The sequence below is a fragment of the Acomys russatus genome, chromosome 11, assembly GCF_903995435.1.
Source record: "Acomys russatus chromosome 11, mAcoRus1.1, whole genome shotgun sequence".
Lineage (NCBI taxonomy): Eukaryota > Metazoa > Chordata > Mammalia > Rodentia > Muridae > Acomys > Acomys russatus.
Window position 1 is genome coordinate 61,907,229 of NC_067147.1, and position 18,597 is coordinate 61,925,825.

The window sequence follows — 18,597 nt, forward strand, 5'->3', positions numbered from 1 at the left end:
GCCTGCGCAGCCTCCGGGGGCGCCAGGGCTGCACGTGGTTTAATGAGGAGGGGTGGGTGACAAGTGATGACAAGCCACTCATTTTCAGTAGCTATGGTGATAAAAAAATAAATATTTTATTACTCTGGTTAAAAATAAGATACAAACGATGTGAAGCGGACAGGCTGTTGAATGAATGAATGAATGAATGCATCCATCCATTTTGTGGGCTGAGCTTTGGCGCTGTTCTGCGGTGAGGGAGTAAAAGTATCGGCTTGGAAAGAGCCCGAGGGGGCTGTGATCACCAAGGCCTGGTGCTGCGGCGTTCCTGCAGGTTTCGTATGAACCTGGCGTTGATTATGTCCCCACCCACCGTCCAGGACTCGGCTGGTGGGGGTGGGGCGACCGTGTGCGGTGGTTCCTCCCCAGACCCATCCTGCAACAAGACCTGGTCCTCACTGGCCGACCTGGTGGGCAGGGAGATGAGAGCATGTCAGAGCTGCTGCTGGGGACTACTATTCGAGTGTCCTCAAGGTCGTAGGGGCCAAGCTTTAATGTAGAGAACACCTGTACCAGTGCAAACTTGAGTGCTCAGAGCGTGGCAGAGGGAAGCGCCAGACTTGAGCCCACAAGGAAGAAGGCTTATACGATGTTAGGCACAAAGACGAGTGGGAGAAGCTGGTATTCCGTTCACACAGGCTTAGGAGGAAGCATCTGAGAGTAATGTTAGGCAGTGTGAGGGGGTGCAGGCATGTTAGGGGGAGGTGCAGACCTCACCTATGCTCTGCTTCCTGCGCCCCCTCCTTCCGTTCTTGGTTGCCTGCGGAAATAGCAGGCATCTGGGGAGCCTGTGGTAGTGTGTATGTGGCCTCCTGGACTGCAGAGTAAGAAACAGCGGCTGCTTACCTGTGCTCGGGGATGAGGTACTGAATCCCCCGTGGCGGCTGTAGTGGCAGCTCTGGGCTACCAGCCCCGGGGGAGTCCCCCTGTGGAAGAAATGGCAGAGGATGGGGAAGAGGCTCAGGACCAAAGGTGGCATGGAGGGGTCGAGGAGAGAGGAGCAGCATGGGACAAAGGGGTTTCCTAGCAGAGGGAGGGGACGACTTACATTATACCTCAACATTTTCTGAAGCACCCTTGGAGTGGTGTGTGATATGATCCAATTGTGTCATGAAAACTCTTGCATGCAAAAAAGCTTGTTGGACCATGTGCCCTGATGTTTAAAAAAGCATGGTTACCTTAAATATAAGAAACCCCAGACCAGAGTAGCAAGGCCAAACATAGAAGGAAAAGGCTGGTTTTGGAACAGGATGAGAGGTTCCAGACAGGGTTTCTCTGTGTAGTCGTGGCTGTCCTAGACTCGCTCTGTAGACCAGGCCATCCTCGAACTCACAGCGATCTCCCTGCCTCCCTCCCTCCCGAGTGCTGGAATTAAAGGCGTGCACCACCATGCCCAGTACCCTGTGGGGATTCTTGATATTAGGGGGACTTGTCTTGAGGGAGCATTGTGGGCTTTGTGCTGCAGACATGAAGACGCTAACGAGGAGCAAAGGAAACAGTCCCGAGGCTAGAGCCCAGCAAATCCTCACCAAGGGCTGGCCGGAGGGAGGAGGTGGTCACTGGGGAGGGGACCTGAGGTGCCCAAGTGACTAGACAGGGCTACATACAGTCACTCAGCTCTTGAATAGAACCAGCAATAAAGACAGATAAAGGGCGGGCCCTCAGCGGGCTGCGGCTCCGCTGCGCGCCTCAGAGGGACAGAAAGGGGCTGAGACTCCAGGAAGAAAGTGCGAAGCACAAAAGAACCGCACACCTTAAGCCGTTTGTTTTTCATTGAAAATGTCAATTTAGAAAACATGGAAGAATCCACACTTTATTGAGACAACACTGAAAGGAAGAAGGAATCAGGAAGGACTGATAGGCAGAGAGGGAGGGCCTGCTCCCGAGGATGTGAGGGGACACAGCGGGGCACCTGATCTACCACACACTCAGAGGGCGGGGGAAGGAGAGGGAGTGTTTCTACAGGGGCAGCAGAAGGGTGACCCCATCTCATCTCAAGACAATCTCACAAGTTCATGTACTAACTAGGGAGGTCAGAGGGGGCCAGGCTTATGTCCAGAGACACAGCTAAGTGGTCCTGGGATCTGCTGCAGAGACGCAGACTCAGGCTGAAGAAAGTGGTAGCGACTGCAGTGGGACCCCAGAGCCACACTGGGAGGGCCCTGCTGCGCAGTCAGGGAGTCCTTGACATACCAGCCTGCACTGCTCTGAGGCAGAGCTGCTGCCAGGCTGGCATCAGCAGACTAAAAGGGCAGGTTTGTGTGGCATCAGGATGCAGGATTAGAGCTACTGGTGGGCACCGTGGAGGGAATTAACCCATTGGCATGACACTCCTTAAAGGTTTCCCTGGCAGAAGAGGCCCTTGGACCTTGGGTGGGCTGGAGTCTGACCGTAAGTGTGCTGTGCTGCTCTAGGGAGCCAGTTAGCCCAAAGGTCTGGGAACAGATCTGCCTGTCTGTGGAGCACAGGGGAGTCTTCTGTGGTAAGAAAAGCTACAAAGTGTTAGGCTATTTAGAACCCTAGCAACCCAGTTGTTCAAGAAAGGGGAAGAAAAAATCTTGATGGAAGAGTGGGCTGCAGGTTCTGGGAGAGGGGGTGTCTGCCCCCCCAGGTGTTCGGTCAGTACCGACTCTCATCAGAGCGGGGCAGGGAGCTGCAGAAGGTGTTATGGACAGGAGTGGGGAGAGGGAAGGCAGGGGAGAGAGAAAACAGAGAAGTCAGAGGTGAAGAGGAGGCCAAGAGGAGAAATAAAGGACACGCCCACTCCCTGCTCCCTGCACGGGCTCTTGGCACCCAGGCCTCGGAACCCACCAGTTCCCACTCTGTGAGACATGCCTATTCCCAGCAAATGTTAAACCAAGATCCGCCCTCCCCAGTCCTGAAAGGCTCAGGGCCCCCACCCGACCAGTCTCTACATCCTCCTACTCTCTCAAGGACTCTCAAAATACAACCAGCCCCACCCTGCATGCGCAGCCCCTTAGCGCCTTCACTCTTTCTCAGACCAGTGCTGCAGAAATCGGTGCCTTCGTAGACTTCACTGTTTCACATTTCTGGGGGACCCACCTTATTCTTTACCATTTCTTCACCCCTAGACACCCCGAGGCCCCCAAACTTGCAGGCCTATTACCTGGTGCGTCTGCGTTGTGCTGGGCTGCCCCCAGGGTCAGTGGCCAGCAGAAGGCGGGCAGTAGGGTGTGGGGGGCAGAGACGCAGGGAGCGGAGCAGCTCCTGCTCTGGCACGAAGGGCCGGAGGGGACCCCGATCTGGTGAGTTTCCCAGGCTGCTAGAGCGTGGAGGTGGGTGGGCTGGAGGTGTGGCACGGCGAGGGGCCCTGTTCAGGGGCCAAGGAGGTTCCACAGCCACCTTTAGGACTGGGGAGAGGAAGAAGAGAGGGTACAAGAGAGGAGAAAAGGGAGAAAGGCATCACAATAATAAAGATTAGGTAGAAAGCAACGGCAGCCTTCTAATGCTGTCCCCTGGTTACCGGCCCTTAGCCACTTGCCCTGGGTCCTTATGCCTAGCCAGCCTCCCCTTTCTAGGTGTCCTCAGGCCCAGCTCTCCTCCCCGACCACTCCACCCCCAGCCACCCTCAAATCCCTTACATTCTCTGTCACTGGAGGAGTATGGCTTAATGTCTCCCTCTGCTCTTTTTGGTGGCAGCTTCCGTGCTGGGGCTGGTGGTAACAGATGGGACAAGGGAGTTTTAGGAGATGCACTTTCCATTTGCCCACAATCCCACACTTCTGTTCCCTGACACCGACAGCTCCTCCTGGGAACGCCAGCACAGAAGCCGTGCTGCGGCAGAGCCAGCACACCAAAGGGAGTTTGGGCGGGGGAAATGCTGGAGCACTTTGGGGACAGCCAGAAGGAACAGGCCAAACACAGAGTTTCAGGAGAAAGATCCAGGGGAGACTGGGGCCTGGGATATGCAGGAAAAGGATGGCCAAGGGGAGGTGAGCTCTTACTGTCCATGGGTGTTGTCAGGCCCCCCTGGGGTTCTGGGGCAGTGGAATAGTCCCAGCTGGGCCAGTGAGGACCCTGGGTCCCTCTAGATGAGACGGACAAAGCCCTCGGTTAATTGGGAATTATTCAGGGAGAGGAGAGGACTTGCGAACCTCTCCTTCCTATACAAAAAGATATGGAAAGACCGAGGTCTTATTAGTTTGGTTTTTTAAAAGTTTTTTTTCGAGACAGTGTTTCTCTGTGTAACAGCCCTGGCTGTCCTGGGCTCACTTTTGTAGACCAGGCTGGCCTCAAACTCACAGTGACCCGCCTGCCTCTGTCTCCCGAGTGCTGGGATTAAAGCAGTGTGCCACCACACCGGGCCTTAGGCTTTAGAATAGTAATAGAGTGAGGAAGTTCCAAGTGCTGGTGCATGCCTTCAGTCTCTGCAGTGGGAGGCAGGGGCAGGCCTGGTCACCACAGCGAGTTACATAGTGAGACCCTGCGTCAGAAGAAGGAGCCGGGCACGGTGGCGCAGGCCTTCAGTCGCGGCACTTGAGAACCAGAGGCAGGCCGACCTCTGTGAGTTCAAGGCTACCCTGGTCCTCATATTGAGTTCCAGGACAGTCAGAGCTACACAGAAAGATCTTGTCTCCACTTCCTCCTCCCCAAAGAGAGAAAGAAGATAGACAAAACATGGGCATCTGCAAAAGTGCTTCATCAAATGGGAGTTAATGTGTAGAAGCGTGGGGGTCTCTCTGTCTCCTGCCTCCGTCACAGGTAAGGATGGAGAATCCAGTAACTCTCTGTGGAGCTGCATCCATCCCAGATGCATGACCTCACTGCATGCTGGAGCAGCCTCAGAACCAGCAAGCATGGATGTGACAGCCTCTGGGAGCCTAAGCTGATGTAATAAGGAGCGATGAGCTGGTGTTGGGGCCACTGTTGCTCCTTTTCTTGGCAAGAAGGAATGTAAACAGCCACAGGCTGGCCCAGGAAGGAGGCCACTCCGTACCAGCCAGCACCACAGAGCTGGTGTAGGCTGTGCTGTCCCCAAGGATGTACTGGGGGCCGGGGGGAGAGGGCAGCAGGCAGCCTGAGAGGGTTTTGTTTTGTTTTCCCCCTGAGATAGGGTTTCTCTGTGTCACTCTGGCTGTCCTAGAATTCACTCTGTAAACCACGCTGGCCTCAAGCTCAGGGATTCACCTGTCCCTACCTCCCAAGTGCTGGAATTAAAGGTATAATCCATCCCAGCACTCGGGAGGCAGAGGCAGGTGGATCGCTGTGAGTTCTAGGCCAGCCTGGTCTACAAAAGTGAGTCCAGGACAGCCAGGACTGTTACACAGAGAAACTCTGTCTTGAAAAACAAAAAAACAAAATTACAAAGGTATAAACCACATGCCTGGCCAGCTGTGGGCTTTAATATAAATAGGTTAAATTATATTTGATAAAAAATTTCTTTTAAGGCAAGATCTCTATGCAGTCTTGGCCTAGAGCTTGCCTTATAGCCAGGGCTGGCTTCAAACTCACAAGAGTTCCCCCTGCCTTGGCTTCCTGAGTGCAGGTGTCACCATGCCAGGCAAAAATGTTAAAGATTTTAAGCATTTTCTTCTAAAACAAATATTTGCACTTTAAAGTGTTCACATCACTATCCCATGAATAGAAATGAAAGGACTCCTGGGCCCCTTTGCCTGCCTGTCCCTGGCTGACGGAGCCTGAGGAATTTACAGCACTTTGATGGGGGCCTGTTTTGAGGGAGCTGACCTAGCGGGGAGGCTCAGACTCTTGCCAAGAGCAGGGCTGGGTGTGCCTTGGCCGGAAAGCAGCAGGTTAGAGCCTGTGCTCCAGGAGGGGCAGGAGCTGAGCTCCTGGTAGTTATAAACTGCAGTCGCTCCCAGCAGTGCGGGGCAGACGGACAGCACTGCACGCTGCAGAGCCTCCTGGGAGGCCAGGCCTCACTGCCCTTGAATTCCACCCGTCCTTGCAGGCTTTACCAGCGGGCGTGGGATCGACCGCAGCAGTGCGAGAGTGCCGAGCTGCCCTCAGAGAGGAAGTGGGGGGCCCTGTGAGGAAGGAAGAGGTGGGGGCCCTCAGTGGGGGCCAGTCGAACCAAGAGCCCACCTCTTTCCTTTACCTTTTCCCAACTACTAGGCCAACACAAGGCAAGGCAACTCACGGTGCTGATGGGCAAAGAAGCCTTCGAAGATCACGAAGTTGTTCACCTGCAAGACGAAGCAGAGCGCGTTGTCCACTCACCCTCAGCGGGGACAGAGCCTGTGCCAGACAGACAGCAGGGGCGGGCTCCGGTGTGGCGTAGCTAATAGAGTGACGGCCTGCCATGCATGTAGCTCTGGGTTCAAGCCTCAGTACCACACACATTGGGTGCTGTAGCACATGCCTGAAATCCTAACACTTGGGGGAAGAGGCAGGCACGCCAGGAGTTCAAGGCCAGCTACACAGAGCTGGAGACCAGCATGGGTTACATGAGACCCTGCCCCAAGAAACAAAACAAGGGGCTGGAGAGATGGCTCAGTGGTTAGCAGCCCTTGCTGCTCCTGCAGAGGCCTGTGGTTTATGTGGTTTAGTTCCCAGAACCCACAGGTGGCTCACAACCATCTGTGACTCGGGTTCCAGGGGACCTAACACCCTTTTCTGACCTACTCCATAAATATCATGCACACATTCATCAGGCAAAACATTCACACACATAAAATAACAAGTCTAGCCAGGTGGTGGTGTGTGTGTGTGTGTGTCTGTCTCTCTCTCTCTCTCTCACACACACACACATACACACACACACATTTTCCTTTCTTTTCTTTTTCTTTTTTCTTTTTCCAGACAGGGTTTCTCTGTGTAGCCTTGACTGTCCTGGATTCACTTTTGTAGACTAGGCTGGCCTTGAACTCACAGAGATCCACCTGCCTCTGCCTCCCAAGTGCTAGGATTAAAGGCGTGCGCCACCACCGCCTGTCTTTTTTTTTTTTTTTTTTTTTTAAGTTTACTTATGTATGAATGTTCTGTCTGCATGTGTGCCTACAGGCTAGAAAAGGGCATCAGATTCCATTACGGATGGCTGTGAGCCACCATGTATTTTCTGGAACTGAACTCAGGACCTCTGGAAGAGCAGCCAGTGCTACTAACTGGCGAGGCATTCCTCTAGTTCTGTTTTTGTTTTTAAGGCTAGGTTTCTCTGCGTAGCTCTGGCTGTAGACCAGGCTGGCCTCAAACTCATAGAGATCCACGTGCCTCTGCCTCCCAAGTTCTAGGATTAAAGGCTCATGCCTCAAAATCGCTGATCCCAACAAGCTGATCTTAAAATCCACATGGAATTATTGAAACTACAAATAAGAGGTGGATGTGGTGGGGCACACCTTTAACCCCAGCACTTGGGGAGCCAGAGGCAGGCGGATCGCTGTGAGTTCAAGGCCGGGCCGGTCTACAAAATGAGTCCAGGTCAGCTGGTGCTACACAGAGAAACCCTTAATCACAGTATAGAATACTTTTTGGTTTTTTGAAACAGGGGCTGTCTGTGAAGTCCTGGGACGCGATATTTAGACCATTAGACCAGGCTGGCCGTGAACTCAGAGATCTGCCTGCGTCTGCCTCCCCAGTGCTAGAATTAAAGGGGTGTACGACCTTGCTCAGCCACAGAATATGTTATGTTTGCCTGGTTCTACATTTAGAAACCAGATTCTTTTGTTTGGTTGAGTGAGGTATGTGGGAAAGCTTTGTCACAGGTGAAGCTAGTTGGGTTGTATAATAAAGCTTAATTGTTAAGAAACAGAGCCAACAAAGGTATTCCTAGTGCCCACAACAGTGTCAGACACATAGGAAATATTTGTTGAACACATTAGCAATGTGTTTCTAAACTCATAAAATCACTCTCCCATGACAAACCCAGCTCCCCGAGGCCTGGGATGTCTATTCTGGATCTGCCATAAATGTCTACGAAATGAGCAACGGCCTGTGTGGGAACACAGTGGAAGTGAGCCGCTTATGTTTGGGGCTGAAAATGAGGTCAGTAAACCACCCATGTCCAGGGGCGGTGGGAAACTCTGGAGGGAGAGGCAGGTTGGTCTCCGTGGTTCAGGTCAGTGTGATCCACAAAGCTGGTTCCAGGACAGTCAAAGCTGCTACACAGAGACCCTGTCTCAAAACCACCACCACCATCACCACCACCAGAAAATAACATGGGAGTGTGGTAATCTCAGTAGGTAGGATTACTGTACATCTATGAGTTCCAGGCCAGATAGCACCACCCAGTGACACACTCTAAAAAACAGAAGTCCCTCAAAACAAAAACAACAAAGCTGTGCACAGTGGCACATGCCTTTAGTCCCAGCACTCTGAGCAGATCTCCGTGTACAGCTAGCCTGATTACATAGTGAGTTCCAGGACAGCCAGAGCTAAATAGTGAGACCCTCTTTTAAAAGCCAAACAAAGCCGGGCGTGGTGGCGCACACCTATAATCCCAGCACTTGGGAGGCAGAGGCAGGTGGATCGCTGTGAGTTCGAGGCCAGCCTTGTCTACAAAGCGGGTCCAAGCCAGCCAAGGCTACACAGAGAAACCCTGTCTCAAAAAAACCAAAAAAATAAAAATAAAAACAAAAACCAAACAAACAGGGCTGGAGAGATGGCTCAGAGGTTAAGAGCACCGGCTTCTCTTCCAGAGGTCCTGAGTTCAATTCCCAACAACCACACGGTGGCTCACAATCATCCATACTGGGATCTGGTGCCCTCTGCTGGCTAGCAGGTCTACATGCAGGCGAAACACTTTATATATAATAAATTTTAAAAAAACAAAACAAAAACAAAAACAAAAAACCTACAAACAACCAGCTGGGCGTGGTGGCACATGCCTTCAATCCTAGCATCCGTTTCAAAAAAACCAAGGCGGGGCCCTGGAATCAGGTACATATAAACAAAGATAAAGGGACTGAATATATCTATATCTGTATATAGATATAGATATCTGTGCATAATATACCTCTGTGTGTGTGTGTTCATATAACAATTATAAAGAGACAATAATTTGGAAGGGGCTATGGGAAGAGTTGGAGGGGAAGGGGGAGGGGACAAGAGCACCTCAATACCACACCCACAACATACGAAGTTCTCCCCCCCCCCCCAAAAAAAAAAAATTAGCTGAGGTGCAACCCTTTAATGCCACACTCAGCAGCCACGAGCCACGCGCTGCTCTTGCAGAGGACCAACGACCAGTCCGCAGCACCCACGTGGTGGCTCACAGCAACCTGACAGCCTCTTCTGACCTCTGTGTCAGGCCTAGGCCTGGACACGCAGCACACACATGCATATGGGCAAAGTTTTCATATACCTAAGTCTAAACCATCCGAGGTAGCACTGGCCAGGTGTGTCCGGGGTAAAGGACTTGCTGACCCTTCAAGTTTCAGAACCCGCCTCCCAGAAGGACCAAACTGGTTCTTCTCACGTTTTTTTTTTCACCTCCACACAGGAACTGGAATGCACCCAGGAAGTAGATAAGTGAAAGGTTTTTTGTTTGTTTGTTTGTTTGTTTTGAGACAGGGTTTCTCTGTGTAGCCTTGGCTGTCCTGGATTCGCTTTGCAGACCAGGCTGGCCTCGAACTCACAGCGATCCGCCTGCCTCTGCCTCCTGAGTGCTGGGATTAAAGGCGTGGGCCACCACGCCCGGTTATCTAAGTGTAAATTTTTTAAAGGGGGGTTAGGATGAGGGCGGAGCCTCTGTGCAGAGCCTCTGACCTGCGGGACTGTGCTCTCCAGGTTGTAGTGCTTGCTCAGGAACCTCAGCAGCTTTGGTGAGGGTCGATCGATGGCCAGTTGGTGTGGCTCGACTCGCTCTTTCTGCAGGAAATAGTAACGAGAGGGCAGGGGGTGGTAGAGGGAGCATGCTAGCAGGAAATTGGGGGCCTGGCAAGGGACTGTGAGAAAAGGGGACCAATGTGGGGCACGCAGCAGGGCCTCTGAGAACCCCTTTTAGATCTATTTTTGACTAACTGGTGAAGACTGGTCAGTACCTGTAACATATACTCAAAGAGTTCTCGTCCGTGGCCGTGCCGCTGCACCGACTCGTGGATGTAGAAGTCCAGAATGCAAAGCGGTTCTACCTCATTGTGCGCCTCGCGGTCATCCTGCGAGGTCGAGAACATCACACATCTCACCAGGAAGGAGCCCACCCCATCCATGCTCCTCCACGCCTTCTCTGCCACCAGAGATCACCAACGCCTCGTCTGCAGCAACACTCACCAGTACAAAGAGCTTCTTGTATCCAACTTTGAGGAAGCCAATAATGGCTCCTTTCCCTGCCCTGTGGGATGGGGAAAATGATGAAGCAGGCGGGGGCAGCTGTCTGGGGGTGAGGGTGAGATGGGAAAGGAAGGGAGGACAGCTAAGGACAAGAGAACTCACGGCCGGGCTGACGTGCCCTTCAGGACATAGATGACATGGCGGTTACTCTGCATCCTTGAGGCGCTGGTGATGGGTGCAGGAAGATGCTGGGCCTGCAGAGAGGAAGACTGACTTTGCACGGGCTCCCTACCCGCCGCCCGCTTCCCTTTTGCTCCTCCTAGAGGCGTCGCGTACCTTGGCAGAGGCCTTGCCCAGCTCGTCCACGATGGTCATGATCTGCTGCTGCAGGTCCACACTACAGAGAGAGGGGGCGGGTCAGACACTCGCCGGCTCACGGCCGCCTGCCTGACTCCCTCCCAGACTTTCCATGCTTCGCCTGGGAGCTCACCTCCCACTCCACCCCTCCAGAAGCTAAACTTCGGTCCCCAGCTCCCACGTGGTTACAGTGGGGCAGTGGTGAGGGCGGGCCACCCAGAGCGCAGCCCCTGGCTCGGGCCACCCCGGCCACAGGGCAGAAGGTTACAGATGCTGGCCGAGGAGCCCGGCTAGATCCGGGGGCAAAGGTCACCAAAAGCCGGGCTGGACCGCAGAAGGAATGGCGAGGAGAAGGGGGCGTGGTGCTTTGGCCCCGGTTTGGAGAGGAGCCGGGACAGAAGGGCCATGGGGTGGGTTTGAAATATCACCGGGCAGGCGTTGTGGTTCCGGGTCGGCGGGCCGGAGGCCGCAGGTGCTGGTCCAGCACGGTGATCCGCTCCGGGAACAGCGCATCCACATCGAACGGGAACTCCATGGCCCATTGTGCTGGACCGGACACGCCCCACACAACGTCACTTCCGCTACCAGGGCCGGCGAGTCTTTTATTTCCAGGACCCGCCCCGAGGGTTCACCCCGCCCCCACAGCAGAGTCCAGCCCCTGGGAGACCCCATTTTTCTCATCAAACCAGCTGTTCTCTAGCAACAGGACTCATTTGTGGGTCTGTGCCCCGGTGCTGCCATGGCAACCGAGTATCCCGCCCCCACAGAAGAGCTGAGGGGACCCTCGGAAAAGCCAGTCACACACCCTTTCTTTGCTGTTGTTTCCAGTTAGTAAATGGACCACACTCCCACCCCACATTTTGAAAAGACAGCCCAAAGGAAGCCAGGACAGGAGGAGACGTAGCTTTATTGTGAGAGGGCTGGGCCAGCAGGTTTGAAACAGAGGGTCCATCAGGGGCACACACCGGAGTCAGCGGGTCCCGTGTGGGTGGTTCTCCAGTCAGCTTCCCGATTGCACCTAGGTCCCTTTCAGCCTGAGCCGTGCAGTCGTGTCCTAGAGTCGGCCACTGCCACAGCACACGTGCCATCACCCAACCCTTAACCTCTGACTTCTTCCCCAGGTCACAAGTTCTAAGCACTATGGGAGCCGGTCTGCTCAGTGGAAGCCTCAGCTGGTGGAGTGGGCACCTCAGGCATTGACTCAGGTGGGGGTCCACTTTCTTCTAGGAGATTTCCTTGGTAGAGCCGGCGAAGGCGGGACAGCTCTCTCTCCGGTGGCTGTTGCCAGCGGTACCACGGGTACCACGGCTCACCCGACAACAAGGTGGGGGGCGGTGGAGTAACACTGACAGCTCCATGCACGGTACTCAAGTCAGCATCTCGGGGCTCAACCTGGGGAACGTAGTAGCTGAGGAGACCTAAGACATTAAAGGAAATAATGGTGGATGAGGAAGGGCAGTTCAGACTCAGAGACAAGGAAAAAGGCACTACAAATGGAGAGACCAATCCGAACCATCAATCATTTCAGCAGGCCATACACTGTACAACCCGACAAAGAGCAGGAGGTGCCGCCTGGGCCCTCCCTGAGAATCTGTTTTCAGTCACTGCACACACGCCTGAGGGCACCTTCACTCATCTGTGCAAAGGTGCTGTGTGAGCCAGGTCAGAGGGTCACAGAGTGCAGAACACAGAAACACAAGCCTGTCAAGACCCAGGAGACAGAGTAGATGAGGAAAGAAACGTTTGTTCCTTTGTGTTTCAAACAGCATCTCAATAGCAGTCCCGGCGGCCTGAAGACTGAAGCTGTGACCACAGGCCCAGCACTACACACAGCTCTGGAAAAATCCTAGTAGTACGTTGGCAGCTACCGTCTCAGAGATGTGTGAGAGCCTGAGCACGTTTCAGCCCAAGTCACTGTGCTACACTAAGCACGCCGTGCCCCCGCTCTCACTCACCACTCTCCCGGGCTTTCTGGATGGCCTGGGTCAGCCTCTTGTGCTGCTTCATGCAGACTCCTACAGAGAGAAGAACCGGCTTGGAAACCTTCCCACAAAGCAGTCAGTAACATTTCTATTCAGAGCAGCTGACTGTGGAGGACCCTGTCCCCACCCAAGAGCTTGATGGATGTGCAGCCATCATGAAGGTATCAGTGAGTGGCACAGCCCGCAGATGGGCCAGAAGACGAGTTAGTGGGCAAGTGCGGCTAAAGGTTGACTTGGACAAGCCACAGAGAAATATTCAATGAGAGAGGAAGTGATTTCAAATTAGGGAATGTGACAGAGTAGCAATGACTATCGAATCTTCACTCTAGAGACTGACAGGACACCGGGCTACGCCCCTCACGGACAGTGTGTTCAGACTGTCCTCCCTTCTGTGACATATGGCACTTGTCTCCGCTACTGTTGCCTGAAACAACTGTAGAACATATCAAAATAAAGTGCCAGTGGCACAAGCGATCTGTTTATGCTTGAGACAGGGTCTATATTGCTATAGCTGCCTTGGCACTCAGGGATTGGCCTCCACCTCTCACATGCTGGGATTAAAAGCATGCTTTGCCTTTTAAAGCACATTCAGGGGGCTGGAGAGGTGGCTCAGAGGTTAAGAACACTGATTGCCCTTCTAGAGGTCCTGAGTTCAATTCCCAGCAACCACATGGTGGCTCACAACCATCTATAATGAGATCTGGTGCCCTCTTCTGGCCTGCAGGTGTACATGCAGGCAAAGCACTGTATACATAATAAAAAATAATCTTTTTTCTTTCTTTCTTTCTTTTTTTTCTCTCGAGACAGAGGTTCTCTGTGTAGCCTTGGCTGTCCTCGAACTCACAGTGATCCACCTGCCTCTGCCTCCCGAGTGCTGGGATTAAAGGCGTGCACTACCGCACCCAGTAAAAAATAAACAAATCTTAAAAAGATAAATAAAAGCACATTTAGATAGTGTACCAGAGAAGCTGACCTCTGTCTATTGTGCACATGTAACTTTTAGTGTAGTGAGGGTCCTCACAAAACAAGCTTCAACCACACTTTTGTTGCTAGTCATAGAAACTATCAAAAAACCATCTACCCCCCAACCAGGAATGCTCCAAAGAAATCCACAGAGCTGCTAACAGCGCTGCCAAGCTGACCTGTGTACGGGGCGTGGAAGATGACCCCCGTGTGGGCACACACAAACTGCTCCAAGAGCTTCACATTCTGCAGGAGAGAGAGAGAGACAAGCACGTGAGGGCTGGTCAAGACCTCCGCAGGCCAACAGCGCACACCCCAGCAGAACTTAATGAAAAGGCGAACACAGAAGGAAGACAAGGAGTTTAAGGCCAGCCTGAGCTACATCTTTTTAGGTGTAATCCAGCAATTAGGAGGCAGAAGTAAAGTGGATATCTGTGTTCAAAGCTAGCCAGTGCTACATTGTGAGTTCCCGTCCCCACCCAACCCCCAAATAAAAACCCAACAAAATGGTGAAAGCTGGGCAGTGCTGGCGCACACCTTTAATACCCGTGCTCCGGAAGCTGAGGCAGCGGATCCATGATTCTGAGTGGAGCGAACTCCGGGACAACCAGAGCTAGAGACCCTGCCTCGAAGAATAGACCAACAAGACCAACCATAGCCTCACAGTTGCCGTTACTACTATCCAGCCAATTCATGTCGCACACGCGTCCTACGTTCTCCACTGAGACACGGAGAAGCAAGTTCCTAACGGTCCACCCTTGAGCAAGGAATTGGAGGTGGCCAACAAGGACCCAGGAATAACTCAGAACGTAGTAAATGTGTAACAAACAATACAATAGGCTGAACGTCAGGCAGAGGGTACGGTGTGTGACTAAGCAGCCCCACAGGACCAGCCACCACGGTGAGGAGCCGAGTCACAGAGCTGGTTATTACATCTTCACCACTTGCTCCATGCCCAGCCCGGTCGTCTCTTCTCTCTAACTGGGCACAGACAGACTGAGAAGGCACCCATCGCCTCCTGTACACTGTGCTTGGAGGCTGCACACCCTCACCAGCCGACGGACACTCCACACCTCGGCTTCCTCCACGTGCAGCCATAGCTATGGCTCCTGTGAGCATCTCTATGGTTTTTATTAGTCACTAAGTAGTAAGCCTTGGGGAGCACACCAGTCATCCCAGCACTCACGGAGGCAGAGGCAGGCGGATCGCTCTGAGTTCAAGTCCAGCCTGGTCTACAAAGTTAGTCCAGGACAGCCAGGGATTTAAAAAAAAAAAGCAAGTCACATCATTTTTTGTTTTGTTTTATGAGACAGGGTTTCTCTGTGCAGCCTTGGCTGTGCCACCATGCCCAGCTCTTTAAAGACCTTAAAAAAAAAGATTTTATTTATTTTATAGTGCTCTATCTGATGTGCGTCTGAGTGCCAGAAGAGGGCACCAGATCACATTACAGATGGTTGTGAACCACCATGTGGTTGCTGGGAATTGAACTCAGGACCTCTGGAGGAGCGGCCAGTGCTCTTAATACACTAAGCCACCTCCAGCCCCATCTTGAAGGCCTTTTTAGGGAACAAAATCTATCGTACTTTACGACTCCCTTCGTATCTCTGTCCTCTAACCCCAATTCCCAGCATCTCACTGGATACTGGGAGGGAAAGGAAACAGACAACTAGGGAAGGCAGCGCATAGCTGAGACAGGAGACACCGAGTCTGGCTCATCTCGGGTTGTATACACAGACCCTTTCTCAAAAGAGAAAAATGGAGGCAAGCTCCTGCCCCACACCCTGACTAATAACTGTAAAAGAACAAATAGGGTCCCTTCCTTCCATCTGCTCTGGTCTCTGGGAGTTTTCTATTAACGTATCTATTCTTTTGTTTAAAAAAGTAATTAACCTTTGAGTTAAGTGTGATGTCACACACCTGTCACCCACAGCCCTGAGGAAGGCAGGAGGACCAGAAGATCAGCTGCATAGACCCTGTCTCATCCTACGTCCATCCCCGTTAGTCTCTGGGAGTCACCCAGGAGAAGTGAGCCTTTCCCTCCTTTGTGTAGGGTTAGGACAGGGCCTGGAACTTGGTACTCACATGTCTGTTTCCGCCTGCCGGGGTTGTGGTTACAGACACATGTCAACCAAGTCTACTTTCAAATATGTATCTTTCAAGGCAGGGTTCTCTGGCCATCCTGAACTTGCTCTGTGGACCAGGCTGGCCTCGAACTCAGAGACCCACCCACCTCTGCCTCCTTTAAAGGCGTGTCAGCACGTCCCACTCAAGCATGGAATTTTCTTTTCTTTTTTTTTTTTTTTTGGTTTTTCGAGACAGGGTTTCTCTGTGTAGCCTTGGCTATCCTGGACTCACTTTGTAGACCAGGCTGGCCTCGAACTCACAGCGAGCATGGGATTTTCTTACTTGAAACTTAGAGTACAAATTTCAAGAGAATGAACTAAATCCTCCCAATAAAATGGAAACCCTGCTTCAAACCAAAACAAAAAGACCGTTCTAGTATAGGGATGTGAAAGACCCTGATAAGCCCTTTAGCACCGTAGAGGCTACAAACACTGACTCAGGATCAAAGAGTCTCCTTACCCTAAAGTCAACGTGCAGCTTGTGGTCGCGGCAGATGGGGCATGGGTTTCCAGCTATTTTATCCTTCCGCTGTAGATAAACAACAAAATAAGGATTGACACTACCTTCCCTACCTCCTCTTCACATCCCACCAGCACGAGATCCTTAAAACTTACAATACATGTCTTTCGGGTCCGCTGTGGTGGCACACCACCTTTGTGGTTGCGGCGGTAGTCAGCCCAAACAGGGCGAGAACCATACCGGTTCTGGTATTCTGAAATAAAGATCAGACGGGTGAATTCATGCACACAGGCGGCAGGCCCCACCTTCCCTCCTTCCCTCCATATTCTGTGGCACCTTCTGAATCCAGATACTTCCAAGGCTCGTTTTCGTAAGGGGAGATGGGAAGTGAGGATGGAGAATCTTCGTCAGGACCACCTTTGGTGCAAAGAGTCTGGAGGGGGACCTACAAAGAGAGTAAAATGAGTGGATGAGTTCCAAGAAAAGGTGGTTGTTGGCTGTCCCTACCCCCACCTCCCAAGACAGGGTTTCTCTGTGTAGCCCTGACTGTCCTGGAACGCACAGAGATCCATCTGCCCCTGCCTCCCTGCTGGGATTACAGGCGTCCATCACAGCGCCCAGCTCAAGAAAAGGTTGTAATAATTTGTTTTATCACACTTAGGGGAGAAGAGTGCAATGTGTGTCTAAAATATCAGTATAACTAAGCATATGAAAACAGCACTTCTGCCGGCCGTGGTGGCGCATGACTTTAGTCCCAGCACTCGGGAGGCAGAGGTAGGTGGATCAAAGTGAGTTCGAGGCCAGCCTGGCCTACAGAGGGAGCCTAGGACAGCCAAGGCTACACAGAGAAACTCTGTCTCATAAACAAAACAAAACGAAAAAAAAAAAAATCAAGTAGCACTTCTGTTGGTGTTAAACTGACAATCAGTCTACCTAGTTCCCCAATCAGATCCTACAAGGATAAGCCAACCAGGTGAAGAGATAATTAGAACGTTTGTGGAATGTAACAACTTAAAAAACTTGGCATGCAAAGATCTGTGCTTGACGAGCATAGTTAGTAGAAAATATGCTTAACCTTTGGGAAATAAGATTTTTATATAAAAAAAAATTAAAAAATATAAAAAAAGATTTTTATAGAGAGCAGGGTATGAATCAGATGAGAAAAGCCCTGTGTCACCGAGTTGAACAGTTTTATAAAATGCTGCAGGTCAACATTCCACAGGGCAAAACAAATTTGAGTACTAACGCTAGCGTTGAAGCTAACAAGCCTATTATTACTTCGGTTGTGACCTCTGTCACCACTCTTTAGTCCCACTTTAGGGAGTGGCGTCCGGACAAGCCTTCCTATTCCTCCCTGCCCTGCTAAGAACCTCCAGGGTGGTGAGTACCGCAGGCTAGAGGGCAAGCTCAATCCAGAGAGCAGAATTAAGCCCTCACGCCTGCTCTGGTAAGAAACTGGTGTGGTAAGAGGTGGAGCGGGGAGGGAGTGGTGCATCACGCCTGCTCCAGGGGGGTGGAGGCAGAAAGAGGAGGAATCCAAGGTCACCTATGCGACCAACCCGAGCTGGGAAAGGATCAAGTCAGGGTCCTTTGGCACAAGGGCACTCCCAGGGCAGCACGTCAGGAACGCATGACCTAGTGAAGAAGCAGTGGCGCGTGTCGCGAGGAGTAACCCCACAACCTAGGTCTTTTCATGGGGCTTGACGGGAGACCATGACTCCTAACCCTGGCTCTGGCCAGAAGGACCCAGCATTAGAAAACGCGCGCCGTCGGGGACAGAGGGTGGTGTAAAACCCAGACGTAGACTCCTTGACTCCTGGCGGTGAAGAGAAGGCTGAAGGCACAGACGCCATAGGGAGGCAGAGCGAGTCCTCCGGGTTGTTACCTGAACTCCGTAGGAACTTCTTAAGAGGGTAGGAAGCCGCCTCTGCAGCGTGTGCCGCAAGGAGGCGGCCATCTTGACGCACGCCCGGCGTACGGCCGGACCGCCGCGCATGCGCGGGACACTAAGTCGGGCGTGGCCACGGCCTAATCCCGCACTGCGGAAGAGGACGCAAGGTCAAAGGGCGGGGTCCGCAGACGGACGCGAATTTAATCTGCGTCACAATCGAACTAGCCGTCAAAATCGCTTTTCTCCGGGACCGGTCACGGTGACTCCTAGATGCCATGGTCGGGCTCTAACACTAGGGCAGTTTTGAGTGCGATTTTGACCAGCGGGCTCCCAGTGCGCATGCGCCCCGTGGGTCGGACCAACCGAGGGTGAGACTCGTTGTCCCCTCCCCCCGGGCGGAAGTGGGAGGCAGCGGGAAGGGAGGTTCCGGGCGCGGCGATCACGCGCTGGCGCAGAGGGGATCAGAAGGACGCGGAAGAGGGGAAGCGAGGGACGGGGCTTCCCGGAGGCGGAGGAGGGACGTCCAATCGGCGGGCGACCCGGCCTCCGTGCTGGCCAATCAGCGTTCGCCTCGCGCGCCGAGGGGCGTTTCCCCAT

At 52.7% G+C, this 18,597-nt stretch overlaps 2 protein-coding genes across 6 annotated transcripts; both read right to left on the minus strand.

The window, feature by feature from the left end:
* Positions 1-141: 141 nt before the first annotated feature.
* Positions 142-11,161, minus strand: Atat1 (alpha tubulin acetyltransferase 1). 5 transcript variants are annotated; one of them, XM_051153610.1, is made up of 13 exons: positions 11,010-11,161; positions 10,561-10,621; positions 10,387-10,478; positions 10,225-10,285; positions 9,996-10,109; positions 9,721-9,822; positions 6,158-6,203; positions 5,976-6,044; positions 3,642-3,713; positions 3,167-3,410; positions 886-965; positions 757-799; positions 142-446 (listed from the first exon to the last, which is right to left on the minus strand). In XM_051153610.1, exons 1-13 carry the CDS (start codon positions 11,114-11,116, stop codon positions 281-283), a joined length of 1,257 nt encoding a protein of 418 aa, XP_051009567.1. In that variant the 5' UTR covers positions 11,117-11,161; the 3' UTR covers positions 142-280. The 5 variants fall into 5 exon arrangements, with proteins under 5 accessions (XP_051009567.1, XP_051009566.1, XP_051009568.1 ...); XM_051153609.1 differs by lacking the exon at positions 5,976-6,044 and having other exon boundaries at positions 143-446; XM_051153611.1 differs by lacking the exons at positions 142-446; positions 886-965 and adding an exon at positions 2,371-2,372 and having other exon boundaries at positions 557-848.
* A 478-nt stretch (positions 11,162-11,639) lies between these two features.
* Mrps18b (mitochondrial ribosomal protein S18B) lies at positions 11,640-18,111 on the minus strand. Its single transcript, XM_051153614.1, has 7 exons — positions 17,995-18,111; positions 16,446-16,554; positions 16,265-16,362; positions 16,110-16,178; positions 13,706-13,772; positions 12,537-12,596; positions 11,640-11,999 (listed from the first exon to the last, which is right to left on the minus strand). Exons 1-7 carry the CDS (start codon positions 18,103-18,105, stop codon positions 11,713-11,715), a joined length of 801 nt encoding a protein of 266 aa, XP_051009571.1. The 5' UTR covers positions 18,106-18,111; the 3' UTR covers positions 11,640-11,712.
* Between the last annotated feature and the right edge of the window lie 486 nt (positions 18,112-18,597).